The sequence below is a fragment of the Grammomys surdaster genome, unplaced genomic scaffold (assembly GCF_004785775.1).
Source record: "Grammomys surdaster isolate TR1022 unplaced genomic scaffold, NIH_TR_1.0 279, whole genome shotgun sequence".
Lineage (NCBI taxonomy): Eukaryota > Metazoa > Chordata > Mammalia > Rodentia > Muridae > Grammomys > Grammomys surdaster.
This window is the reverse complement of record NW_021604720.1, coordinates 2324854-2337022: the sequence shown is the minus strand read 5'-3', so window position 1 is coordinate 2337022 and position 12169 is coordinate 2324854. Positions and strand designations below refer to the sequence as shown.

At 38.9% G+C, this 12169-nt stretch overlaps 1 protein-coding gene across 1 annotated transcript in view; it reads left to right on the top strand.

Annotated features, from left to right (window-relative positions):
- Positions 1-12169, top strand: part of Cep128 (centrosomal protein 128) — a 344929-nt gene that overhangs the window by 145647 nt on the left and 187113 nt on the right. The window contains exon 20 of the mRNA XM_028777280.1: positions 1829-2021. Within this exon, the coding sequence (XP_028633113.1) occupies positions 1829-2021 (193 nt within the window). The remainder of the gene's footprint in view (positions 1-1828; positions 2022-12169) is intronic.

The window sequence follows — 12169 nt, the reverse complement described above, 5'->3', positions numbered from 1 at the left end:
GGTAACGTTCTGTCTAACCCCTGGTGCAGCTGTGATAGTCTTTTAAAACAGAAATGTGTATCATATCCTGTAGGACCGTGAAAGGCAGCCTGGTTTCTGGTCGAACACAGGCTAGAAACCAGGGGAGATCCCAGGTGATCCTGGGATGGCATGTGTTTCGCCATACTCCCAGACTCCAGGCTGCTGACAGGAGGCTGCAGCCCTTCATAGATTTGTGTCCTTTAGTCATGTAGGGCAATGCCCCTACTAGCCCCTCCACACGTAGAGGGCATAACTACAGGCCATGGAGCCTCAAGACAGATCTCCATATTAATGAGGTACCTAAGGCCAGAGGGGCATAGCCATTCCTTCTCAGACCCTCCTCCCTGCAAAGGATATTTAATCTTAGGCCCACCTTGAGATACTAAGGTACAGTTTCTCATCTACTTTCTGCCATGGCAATAAACATCTTAAGACCATGGACTATTTCTTTCCTTTGGGATCTGCTGTGGGGAACAGTGGAGCAGGCCTTCTCCTACAGAGCTCACCCCGCCCCCTTTCTAATCTCCTGGGGAAGTCCTCTCTGGGTTCCCAGCCACAGATACCACCTACACAAGCCAGCCAAGTGAGCTGCCACGACCAAACCAAGAACTCTCTTCCCCGTGCGGCACAGCCAGAGCTTCTCTCCCTTTCTCTCCCCTTCGGCGGCCGTGGGCCAATCCACTTGTTCTCCGCCCCAGCTGCGTCTTGAGGCCCAAGAGCCTGAAAACCAGCTGGTCCCCAGCCGCCTTTTGGTCAGGATGCCCCACCCCCTCCCCCCCACCCCCTCCCCAACTCTGGCAGTCCCAGGCACCCCAGACTGCAGGGTCCCATGGCTTCCCAGCGCTGGCATGAGAATACAGTTAAATTTCCCGCCTCTGTCTCCCCAAGTGGCCCTAGCCCTGTGCCGGGACAGACACGGGACACACTTTAACCCAACAACTGGTCTGAGAGACACATTGACCAACAAATCCCTTTGCTCCATCAGTGTCTCCGGGTTTCAGTGTCTGCACATGTACACTAGCAGTTGACTCTTCCCTCTGCAAACCTGGGTTTCCCTTCTATTTGATGTTTTACCTAGCTTGCTTCTTTCTATAGTAAAGAGCGTGTTGAAAGTCCCAGCTGGGCTTGTTGAACAGCCTATCGTGGGAATTCTCAACACATTACAGAATCATTTTATATCGAAGACAGGAAAATATATTTCTTTCACGTTTTGCTTGAAATGTCTGAATATTGAAGGTGGGTGAGGCTAGAGTCTTTGAAAAATAGCTGCATGGGTTAACGTCCCTTCTTAATTCTATGCAGCTGTTGAAGCTGCTCTTCCTGCCCGTAACCTTTCAGTCTGCCTGATTTGTTGGATGTATGACACTGCATGTTTCTAGTCTTTGTGACTTTGAATGTATACATTCACCACCTCCACCCACCTCTAAATCCAAGTAGTTCTGGTCTGAGGTTTTTTTTGAAAATTTAAAATGGCTGTTGTAAATTGTCTCATATCAAGCTAAGGGACTAGCACCTGTGTCATGGTCGGAAGCTCAACTAGCCAACACTCCTGTAGTGGTGTTTTTCTAAATGTAATGGAGTGCGGAGTATTTTATGAGCGTTTTTGACGTTTTGTAGCTTAATTCCCTAAATAAGACTGAACTACAATAAACTTTAAAGCAAATTAAAGGTTTAAATCGTGCTTAACTTTCTCTTAATTTGTTGAGATTATTATGTTTCTATTCGTTTTAGTCCTTTAGGCTGTTATGATCTGGACTTTTATTTTGGCTTGTTAATAAGTAGATACAAATGTCTTTTTAAATTTTAGACCAAACTGCAGTGGCTGTGTGAGGAACTGAAAGAGAGAGAGAGCAGAGAGAAGACCTTGCGGCAGCAGCTGATGGCCTGTAGACAGGAGCTCAGGGAGCTGACGGAGCACAAGGAGTCTGAGCTCCTGTGTCTGTTTGAGCACATTGAGAGGCAGGAGCAGCTTCTGGAGGAGTTCCACCAGGAGAAGAGAGGTGGGTCCATCCTGTTCCCTCTCTTCTTCCCCTGCCTTCACGAGATGGTGGGGCTAGAGTAAACCTACTGGACTTCTTCAGTAAGGACTTCTTCTATATTGTTTTCTTTCCTTGCCTCTTCTGCTCTTTCTTCATTGCTGAGACTATCAGAGATAACTGTTGAGTCCTGAGAAACTTCTTGTGGCCACAGTGTCCTCTTTTGGGCCTTGCTATATATGTATGGGATGTGTGTATGTATTGACCTGGTAAGTCATTCTCTTCTCCTATGATAAAAAGTATTTGTTCAACAAGTATTAGAGAATTAGAGAATCTCTCCGTGGTGGTTAGAATACACCAATGTATAGAGCAAAGGAAACAGTCCTTTGTCCAGCTATGCTACACTGGCTGTGGTGGCAGAGAATGAACACAGTAAGTAAATGAATGCATATTACACCATGTAAGGTCACTCATGTAAGCGATGGCTTAAGAAAGGCTGAATTTGGAAGAATGATGGCAGCATCAAATGTCACACCAATGACTTAGAAAAAAGTACAGTATAGTAGCTACATCATAACAGGAAACAGGACATGATGTCCAAGAGCCTGTGAGGTCAGGTTCTATTGTCCTTGAGTAAACATCTTCTTGCTTTATTGATGAACTTTATTAAGAATCACAGACAGATTATTGTAGTATTCCCTTCAGAAAACCTGAAACTTAACACAGGACAGTCCTTGTTCAGATATGCATGAAAAGATTCAGTGCTAAAGGAGAAATCATGTCTTAATGGTGTTATTGTGGAGACCTGCATCCAGGCCATGCTCAGAGAACTGTTGCTCCAGGCCAGTTGAATACTGTTCGCTGTGGGCACTGGAGATGTCAAGGATGTGGTTTTCCTTTTTTAGTGGCAGTACAGTAGCACTTGGCTATGGAAGCTGGAGATCAAAGCTGTATGAATTTTCTGTACTTTATGTGATACTCCCTAGTTAACACTAGAGTACAACTCAGCTTTAGTATCAGTACATAGTATTTGTCCCTGTGATCATTTTTTTTATATTAGGATTAATGTGTATCCAAAACCCCAAAAAGTAAATGTTTGTACATACAGCTTTAAAAGGAAAACCACTGCTAAGATAGGAAGAAGGGGAATATTTCATAGCCTATGAGAAAGACTTTTGTCAGAGAGGCAATTTTTCAGTTTGTTTTTAGTCAATGTCTGTTAATCAACCTAGTGGCAGGTACTAGAGGAAATAAACACCATCTACTTTTGTGTGTGTGTGTGTGTGTGTGTGTGTGTGTGTGTGTGTGTGTGTATGTTCAGCTCAAATGACTGAGAGTTTTGTCTCAGCTGTAGTGGCTGCAGTTGGGACAAGCGTCTAAACAAGTCCTTGCCCAGATGACTCATCTTTCTTGTCTCAGTGAATATCCAGCAGATACAGTTAAGAAATCTAAGGGGTGGATAATGTACCCATTGGCCTGTGGATACTTGAAAACATGGAGGTTTTAGGAAGGAGGCGGTTTGTAAGTGTTTATTTAATGCTGTACTTCCAGTGCTTAAAGCACAGAATAGTAGGCATGTCAAGTATTTTCAGTCAGGAGATGGACAAGGAAGTGAATGAAAGCATTGTTAGAGCTGGTATGATATCAGTGTTTAGTGAAAGAAAAATTATAATTAAAAAGAAGCATAATTGTCATATTTTAGATTTTCAAAGGGATGATATCTGGCTATTGACCCAAATTTCTTTCCATTTTGGAATTTCCTTGAGTATTTGTTAAACAGTCCAGTCATGGAGGATGCATCCCGGTAATCCGAACAGCATGGCTTCCATTTCTCTAGTGACTCTCTGGAATAGGTGAATGTCTGTCTTCCCTGGTATTTCAGTTCTCTGTTCCATCCTACAGTAATCTTAGTCATGTGATTAATTTTCTTTTCTCTGTGACAATATTCTATAAGAGATTCCTGACTTGTTGGGGGCTCACTATAATATTGATAGTTGCATTTATAGACTATTTTGTTTTATGAGTTGAGTTGCCTTCCTGGTGTAACATGAAAAATTTCAAAATACCTAAAGGATAGAAGTGCAAGCAATTTTAAAACTGTATAGATGTTTTAAATGATCTTAGTTCCTGAAAGCCAAATGGCTTTAGACTGCTATATTTGCTGAATTTACAAGCATAGACAACTTCAGTGTAAATATAAGTGACTGGAAGAAGTCATGGGTATAAAGGTTAAAGGTAACTGGGAGTATGGGAAGAGTGGGTAAGATCAAACGTAAAGGCGTAAACGTAAAGGGAAATGATTCTTAAAAAAACAAGGTTAAAGGAGCTCTAAACTTTTTTTCATGTTCCTCTTAGCACTTTGAACATGCTGTTCTTTTAGGCAGACTGACTTATGACAATAATGTGTACAGTGTTTTCTTTATTTTGACCATTAGCTTGTCAGGATTTGTGACTTGGACTAAATGATCTTGACTTTGTATAAGCTTAAAGAAAGGACTAATGTGTACACCTTCTGAAACAGGCAGTGGAGAATAGCAGAACGATCTGTTGTAGAAAATGATGGAAGGAATGGTCACTGGATTTCCCCTCAGGATACTACACACACACACACACACACACACACATACACACTACCTCTACCTTTTTCTGGAGATAGTGTCTCACTATGTAGCCATGTGTAGCCTAGAACTCTGGCCTGTAGACCCAGCCTGCCTCTTATCATTCTTAATAATGAATCTAGACTATGATTTACTAATTATTTGGCATTTATATGTAGCTTGACAGTGAATTACACTATAGAAAGACAATCTATTTTTTAATTTTCATTGTTTTAGGGCTGATACATTGTTTAAAGCATTGCTTTACAAAGCACTCAATTTACAGAATTTCATGTCTACCTACCTTTGTATATAAATGGTAAGCTCAGGTTTTGGTAATTTTTTTCTTTGTTTGTTTGCTTTTCAGGTCTTTGCTTCTCTCTCCCTTCTCTTCTGAGCTGAGTTCTATGTGAGATTTTTCTGTGCTATTTCTGAAATTGATCTTTGATAGCTGAACAGAAGATAATTTCCTAGAATTCAGTTTTGGGACAGAGACTAAGGAAAGGCCCACCAGTTATAGGCATTTTCTTTATTACATAAAGTAGCAGTGAAAAACCTTTTGAGTTTTCCTTGTACATTAGTAGTTGGCTATCCAGCCACACTCACCCATTTTTGTTATTTGCCAAATTATATCAGTTTTTCCAAATTGTCTTACTTAAAGAAAAAAGCATTATATGCCACTTGTAGAAGTAGTAGTCATTGTTGCTTAGTCCAAAGATAAAGGAAGAAGCATTTTTCTTATTTCATTGTGGAGTGTAATGTTTAGAAACTGAAGTAATTTAAAAGATACCTTTTAATATCAAATTACTCATTTGTTTAGATTATTGTTACTTAACATGTATTACATTTGATTTTTTCTTTTTCATTTTGGATTACCACCTTGTTTAAACATTCAGTGCTGCTGATTATTAGAAACAGTGAAAAATTATTTTAAATAATGAATTGAAAATATTTTTAAACTAATGATTAAAGTCTAATAATAGGAGTTTGGCTATTCTTCGTTGTAGATTAAATTCTGATTAACATTCCTTATAAGACATGATTGCTTAAGCTAACTAAATCATGAAGTTTAAAAATTGAACTAAATATTTGAAAATACAGGGTGGTGATAATGTATATAAAAATCATTTTGTCTTTTAATTATGGAATTTAGGTTGGAAACTTCTCTTAAATTGTCAATTGACACTTTTTCTTAAGAGCATTTAAACTCTTCTTATACTTAGGACATGGTTGTCCTTGCTTCTTTGTTTATTGAAGTCTTTAAGCAGCAGTTCTGAGCCTGTGGGGTTTACCTCCTTTGTGGGTTGCATATCAGAGAGTCCTGCATGTCAGATATTTATATTACATAGCTAGTCTTTGATGCTTTGTGGATTCTTCTTTTTTCCACTCTTTACCCTCCTAATACTTGATAGGAGAGAACACAGCAGCCGGCAGCAGCAGCAGAGACACCAGAGAGGAAGGGAGAGAGGGAGGGAGGGAGAGAGGGAGGGAGGGAGAGAGAGAGAGAGAGAGAGAGAGAGAGAGAGAGAGAGAGAGAGAGAGAGAGAGAGAGATCCCTGAATCTAATTTCTTTTGTTTTGTTTCTTGTCTGACCATGGCTAATAACAAACTGAAATCAATCTCCCTAAATGATCAGCAGCCACCTACTATGCCCCAGACTTCCAAGTGTCACACAGTCACACAGAAATTATCTGTGGCTGGGAAAATCATGCTTCTGCTAGAGCATGAGGCATATCATAGTCAGCTGATGCAGTCAGAAGCAGCCCTGCATCCTTACCCTGAGTTAAAAATGAAAGCTTATTCTAATAATATTTGTGTTTTTTAAAGAAACCAAAATTCCAGAATTCTTAAAAATATCACTATAACATTATAATTCATAACAGTAGTAAGATTACAGTATGAAGTTTCAACAAAATAATTTTATGGTTGGGGGTCACCACAGCATGAGGAACTGTATTAAAGGACTGCAGCATTAGGGCAGTTGAGAACCACTGCTTTAATGGATTATGATGTCCATTCATGTTGGGAGCAGCAATCTGCTTTGCTCAACTGTTGATTCCAATGCTAACTGGGTCCAGAAACTGTTGATTCCAATGCTAACTGGTCCTCACAAAGACTCACAAAATAACACTTCATTGTTTGGAGGTCAAGGATGGCATCAGGTCTCCTGGAGCTGGAATTCCAGGAGCTTATTAGTTGCCAGTTGTTGCTGCCTCCCCTTGAACTCTAGTTCTGTGGAAGAGCAGGAGGCACTGTTGACTACTGAGCCATCACCCCAGTCACTGGCTTAGCAATTTTGATTCTGTTTTTGGAAACTACAATAGCCAACAATAGAGAGAATCTTTTCCTTTTGTTTTGCTGGAGTATAGTTTTTTTTTTATTTTACTTTTTATATTTATTTATTTATTTGTTTGTGAGTTTCACATCCTTCACCTCAATCTCCCACATCTTGCTCTCCCCTGGTAACCAAGGGTGCCCTCCACCCTTGCAACCTCCCATTGTGGAAGCTGTAGTATGTCACAGTGTGTCCCAAAGCATACTTCTTTGTCCACAGTTCTTTGGAATGTACATTGCAATGAGTCATTGATCTGGTAGGGGACCTCTGGCTTCTGCTACACTCTCAATAATGAAGTCTCACTGGGACTCCTCTTGGATATTCTGTTGTTATAAAGTGACATGGAAATCTTGTAGTTTTGGATTGGTAGGACCTGCCCCTTCCTGTATTCCAACAGTTCATCAATGGCATAGATGTTAGGGTGAGTCCGTTCAAAGCTCTGGATCTGGGCTTGAGAGGTATCCGAGCTCTGCACAGCCTACCAGCTCTCCCACACCCACACCGCGTGGGTGGGATCTCCTACCCTGCTGTAGCTGGCCCATCCAATGCCACAGCCAGCAAAGGGCAGAGCCAGTCAGCTCTCCGGCCCTCGTGCTCTGTGGAAGAGTTCTCAGAGAGAGCTTGATATATATTTTCTCCTGAGATCAGATAAGTATTTCATCCCACCAACCTTGGGAGATTACTGATTTGGCTTCTTTTTTTTTTTCCCCTCTGTAATATTGATCTAGAACTAAGAATGTTTATTCTACCTTTAGGTATTAATTAATTTATATTTATGTCATACTTTGGAAAATGTTTCTACCCATAGCTCTGTGCGAGTGATACAAAGTTTTTATGGTCACCATTCCCTCTAATTTTTCTTGAGATGGCCACTGTGGGGTGAAGAAAGCCAACACTTACAGAGAAATTGATAGCATACACATTTTTATATAAATTGTCTCATTTAATCTTACAAACAACTTTGAGGTTCTTCATCTACTTTATGGTTGAAGCAGCTGAGATTCGAAGACAAGTGTGGGCAGTTACTCTCTAAGACTAGACATAGTTACAGTAGTAGAGATCTGGGAAAACTTAAACTTGTGTTCATACTTCTATATAGCAAAGCAGACTGAGCCAGCCATGTGCTGATTACTGAAATAGCTTTTGAATTAGTATCAACTGGCCCTCAGACCTGTTCCATAGAGATATAAAGAGATAACTCTTTCTTCAACGTCTTATAATACCTGCCAAAATTCTGCAGTCTTTTTGGCTGTCATTAAAACCAGTAGAAATGCTTGTTCAGAAAACATAATTCTTTTTCTGTTGGACATTAATTTCCTTTCCTATTATTTAGTGTGTGATACTTTTGAATAGCTTACATGAACATCAAGCAAATTCAAATTTCATGGTATATAAGACTTTGCCCCAAACCAGAAACCAAATGAACCCTGTCATACCTATTTCTGAACTGTGAAAGGGATAACTGCTTCCCAATATTTCACCCAAAGCCACGTCTTTCTGTTGTGCCTTTAAAATACAGAATGGTTAGTCAGAAACATGAGACATGTACCTTTAATCTCAGCATTTTAGAAGTAAAGCTAGAGGCCGTTTGAGGATCTCTGTGAGTTCGAGTCCAGCCTGTTGTGTACAGTGAATTCCAGATCAGCCAGGGCTACATAGGAATCCAGTCTTGGTTGGGGTGATTGATAAATAAATAAAACCATTTAAAGTACAATATGAAGAGAAAAAGGTTGCTGTATCTTGTGAGATACTCCCTAAATTCACTAATCTTAACACTTCATGAAATGTCTTTATCATAATGTTTACAAAGAGAGGCAAACCTAATTTTATTGAAATGTTTCAAACTTATAATATTCATTTTGAGTTTCTAAAAATTCAGCCCTTCTCCCCCATATTACAAGGTTCCTTCTCTCTGTCTTCATGCCATGCTATAAATATCCTCGAGATGATCAAGTGCAGAAGTGAGGCCGCTCACAAAGACAAGCTTCTCTGTGCTTCCTGTTAATAAAATATTAAACTGCTGTTGTCTTGGTCTGCCACAGAAATGAGAAACTAACTCTTTTATTGTACTGCAAGGGAAGGAAGAAAGCACCTTCCTGGGGGTATCTGGGGACTGGTAAGGAAAGATGAAGGGAGTGATAGTTATCTACAAAAAGGATCTTCCTGAATCTTAGGTATTTTTGGTGGATATTTCTTCATAAAACTCTGTACCCTTTTAAAGATGGCAGATGACAGACTGGGCTGCGTGAAATGGTGAGATTGTTTGTGGGGAGTCGAATGTAGGCCTTTTAGGTCTCCTTTGCCTACTTGTGCTTTCTGAAAGATCTGCACAGGTAATAAGAGATATCGCTGTTTGATTATTCCATGCAAATTAAGTAATTCTATCCAGCACCATTTCAGATTTCTATATTTTTGTGTTTCCTATTTATTTTCTCCAAAATGTTTTTTCCTTATATGTTTAGACTATGAATTTCAGTGTTCTCTAATCTGTATGAACTCCTACACCAAATTTTAACATATCTTAGTTCCTGGAATTGAATGTTGTTTCTACTTGTGCATTTAATTTTTACTGGCTGTGGATCTTTTCTGTTAGGGGTAGCCTGAAATTGAGAGAACTTGTGCTATGGAATAGTAGATAATAAAGAATAAATTTTCTGCAGTAAAAAGTTAGAGGAAGATAAGAATAAGCTAGAATAAACCTGGACTTAAGAAATGACCTCTGGTGACTCACAGAATACATACATTCAGACAGATAAGCGATAAGCACTAACAGTTACCTACAATTCAGGCTATTGGAGGTAGAATTTAAGTAGTAGCAGTGCTTTTTTTCCTCAGTAGTGACATAGAGATATAATGGAAGGATTAATAAGGTGATAAAACAAGGGGGAGGCTATAGTATAAAATTAGGAAAGATGAATTTTGTGGATACCCATTAAAACACAAAAGACAATAGTGTGGCTACTTTATTTCGCATTGTTTTTTGATTGTAATAATAAAATAAAACAAATTTATGTTTTCTCATTGAAATCTTAACAAGCATCTGAGTTCTCTGTTGACCTACTAAGTGAGCACTAGAAATCAGCAGTGAAGTCCTCACTAGGAACCCAAATGTGTAATTTGCCATTTAATTTAATTTAATTTTTTTCAGACGTGTCTTTTTTGTTAATGTGAACATAAAACGATTTAAAAGGTTTCCTTAGCTTAATTTTTAGGTCTTTTTCTTTTCCATAGAGTCTAAATTGCACAGATAAAAATTGGTCTGTTTTGTTTGTTCTCAGAATTTGTTATCAGTAATTAGAGTTGATGACAAAGAAATCAATTTATCTAAGTTCTTTTTATTATCACATGTGTTATTAATGATTAATTATGGTCACATTATTAAGGATTAAGCTGCTTGTGGTTTGAGATAATTTACTGTGTTAATTATCATGCAGATGCACAGATGTTGGGTTGGGATATGAGTGGATTGATGATGAATTCTTCTTCAAACTTTTCACATGTAAAAGAAGAGGGGTACCAGATGGAGAGGAATGCCAGTCAGTAGCAGCCGTAGTCCTTGGACCCATATAATGTCAGAACCCCTAAAATCAAATGTATGTTACAGACCGCGTAGTGGCACGGTGTCTTCATTCAGCCTTCCTGGCTCGATGATGTGTGGCGAAGGGAAAATAACAGTTTCCAAGTCTTAATCCCTCTGTTTCTGCAGCTCTGCCTCTCTGGCTTCAGCACCGTGGTGATAGATGGTCCACTTCCATTTTGTGTAAGTTACTCTTTGGTTAAAACTTCCCAGAACACTCTGCAAGACTTCAGCAATAGCTTCCAGTTAGCTCTTCATCTGTTCTCAAGTGACCTGGCACTCCTGCCCCTCTCTGTGAAGTGGGCTTTGTATAGTCTCCCATTGCCTCAGCCAATTAAGACCTTGAAATTAGGCTTTGAGGAACCCTGCCCATGCTTCCAGAAACATAATAGCGCTACTCTCATTGAAGGAGATGAGAAGTGTTTAAGTTTGGCCAATGAACAAAGCAAGGATAAAAAACAAGTGCTAAAATCATAATTAGCCCTGAATATTTTAATGCACAAAGGGTATCAGCTTTTGGACACTATTTCACCATTATGTTAGATTTTCCTCCATAATTTATAGTTTTGGGTTTTTTTTATTTTTCTTTCTTATAGGGGCAATTAAGTTATAGAATAAGACACTTAGAGAAGGGTATTACATTCTTACTTTTGAGGAAAATAGCTTTACTGTTTAGATTTAGGCATTAGTCAAGACATTCTGTTGCTGCAAGCCCAAATAAAGTTCTCCAATGTAAGTTCTTCAGAGAATCTTTCTTCGCTTTGGCAGTGAGTGTGTGGTGTTTTTCATGAGCTTCGTACACACATGCGTTTCTGTTGTCATAGAGTGAGCACTCTCATTTCTATTTATAGAGTAACTAGAAATCCTTTGTGGGCTTCTCCACCAAAGGTTCTGTCATTTTACACTGATGAAATCTTTCACCCAACCTACCATGCTTGATGGGCACTACCCTTTGAAAATGCAGAAAGGAAACTGACTCTTCTATTGCCAAAACAGGAGAATTAATTAATTAATTAATTAATTAATTAATTTTTTGTCTTTGGCTTATTTGTTCATTGAGAATCAGAGCAGGATGACAAGATATACAATCCAGTTTCACAACAGAAATATTCAGAATGTTGGTTTGGTGATACCAGGGATTTCTCTATGGCCTTTCACATGACAATAAATGTTCTGTCTAGGCTATATCTAAGATTCACTGGAAAAAATTGTACAAATTACTTGCTTATATAGGAACATTCTGCTTATAGATAAGAAATGCTTCAAGTAACTTATTCTTTTAATTAGACTGATAATGTCAAAATATATTATCCCTGACACATATTCTATAAAAATAATAAATATATTTGCCATGTCTTTTTTTAATGAATATTAGATCTCAAAGAGCAGGGATAGTTCTATATGTTTTTGTGTTGTATTTTGGAGAGATTACAAAACATGTTAGGGCTTGTCATCACATGAGTGCTAAATGTTTGTCATGTTCTACCATATTGATCCTGGCTACAGTGTGACAAGATAATGTATTTCCCAGCAGTGATACTGTCATGATTTTAATTAGCTGTTCTTTATGGCTTAAGATACTTTACATATTGAACACCATGTAGCTGTACATCCTTAGCCCTGGGCTGTAGCTGTACATCCTTAGCCCTGGGCTCTAGAGGTT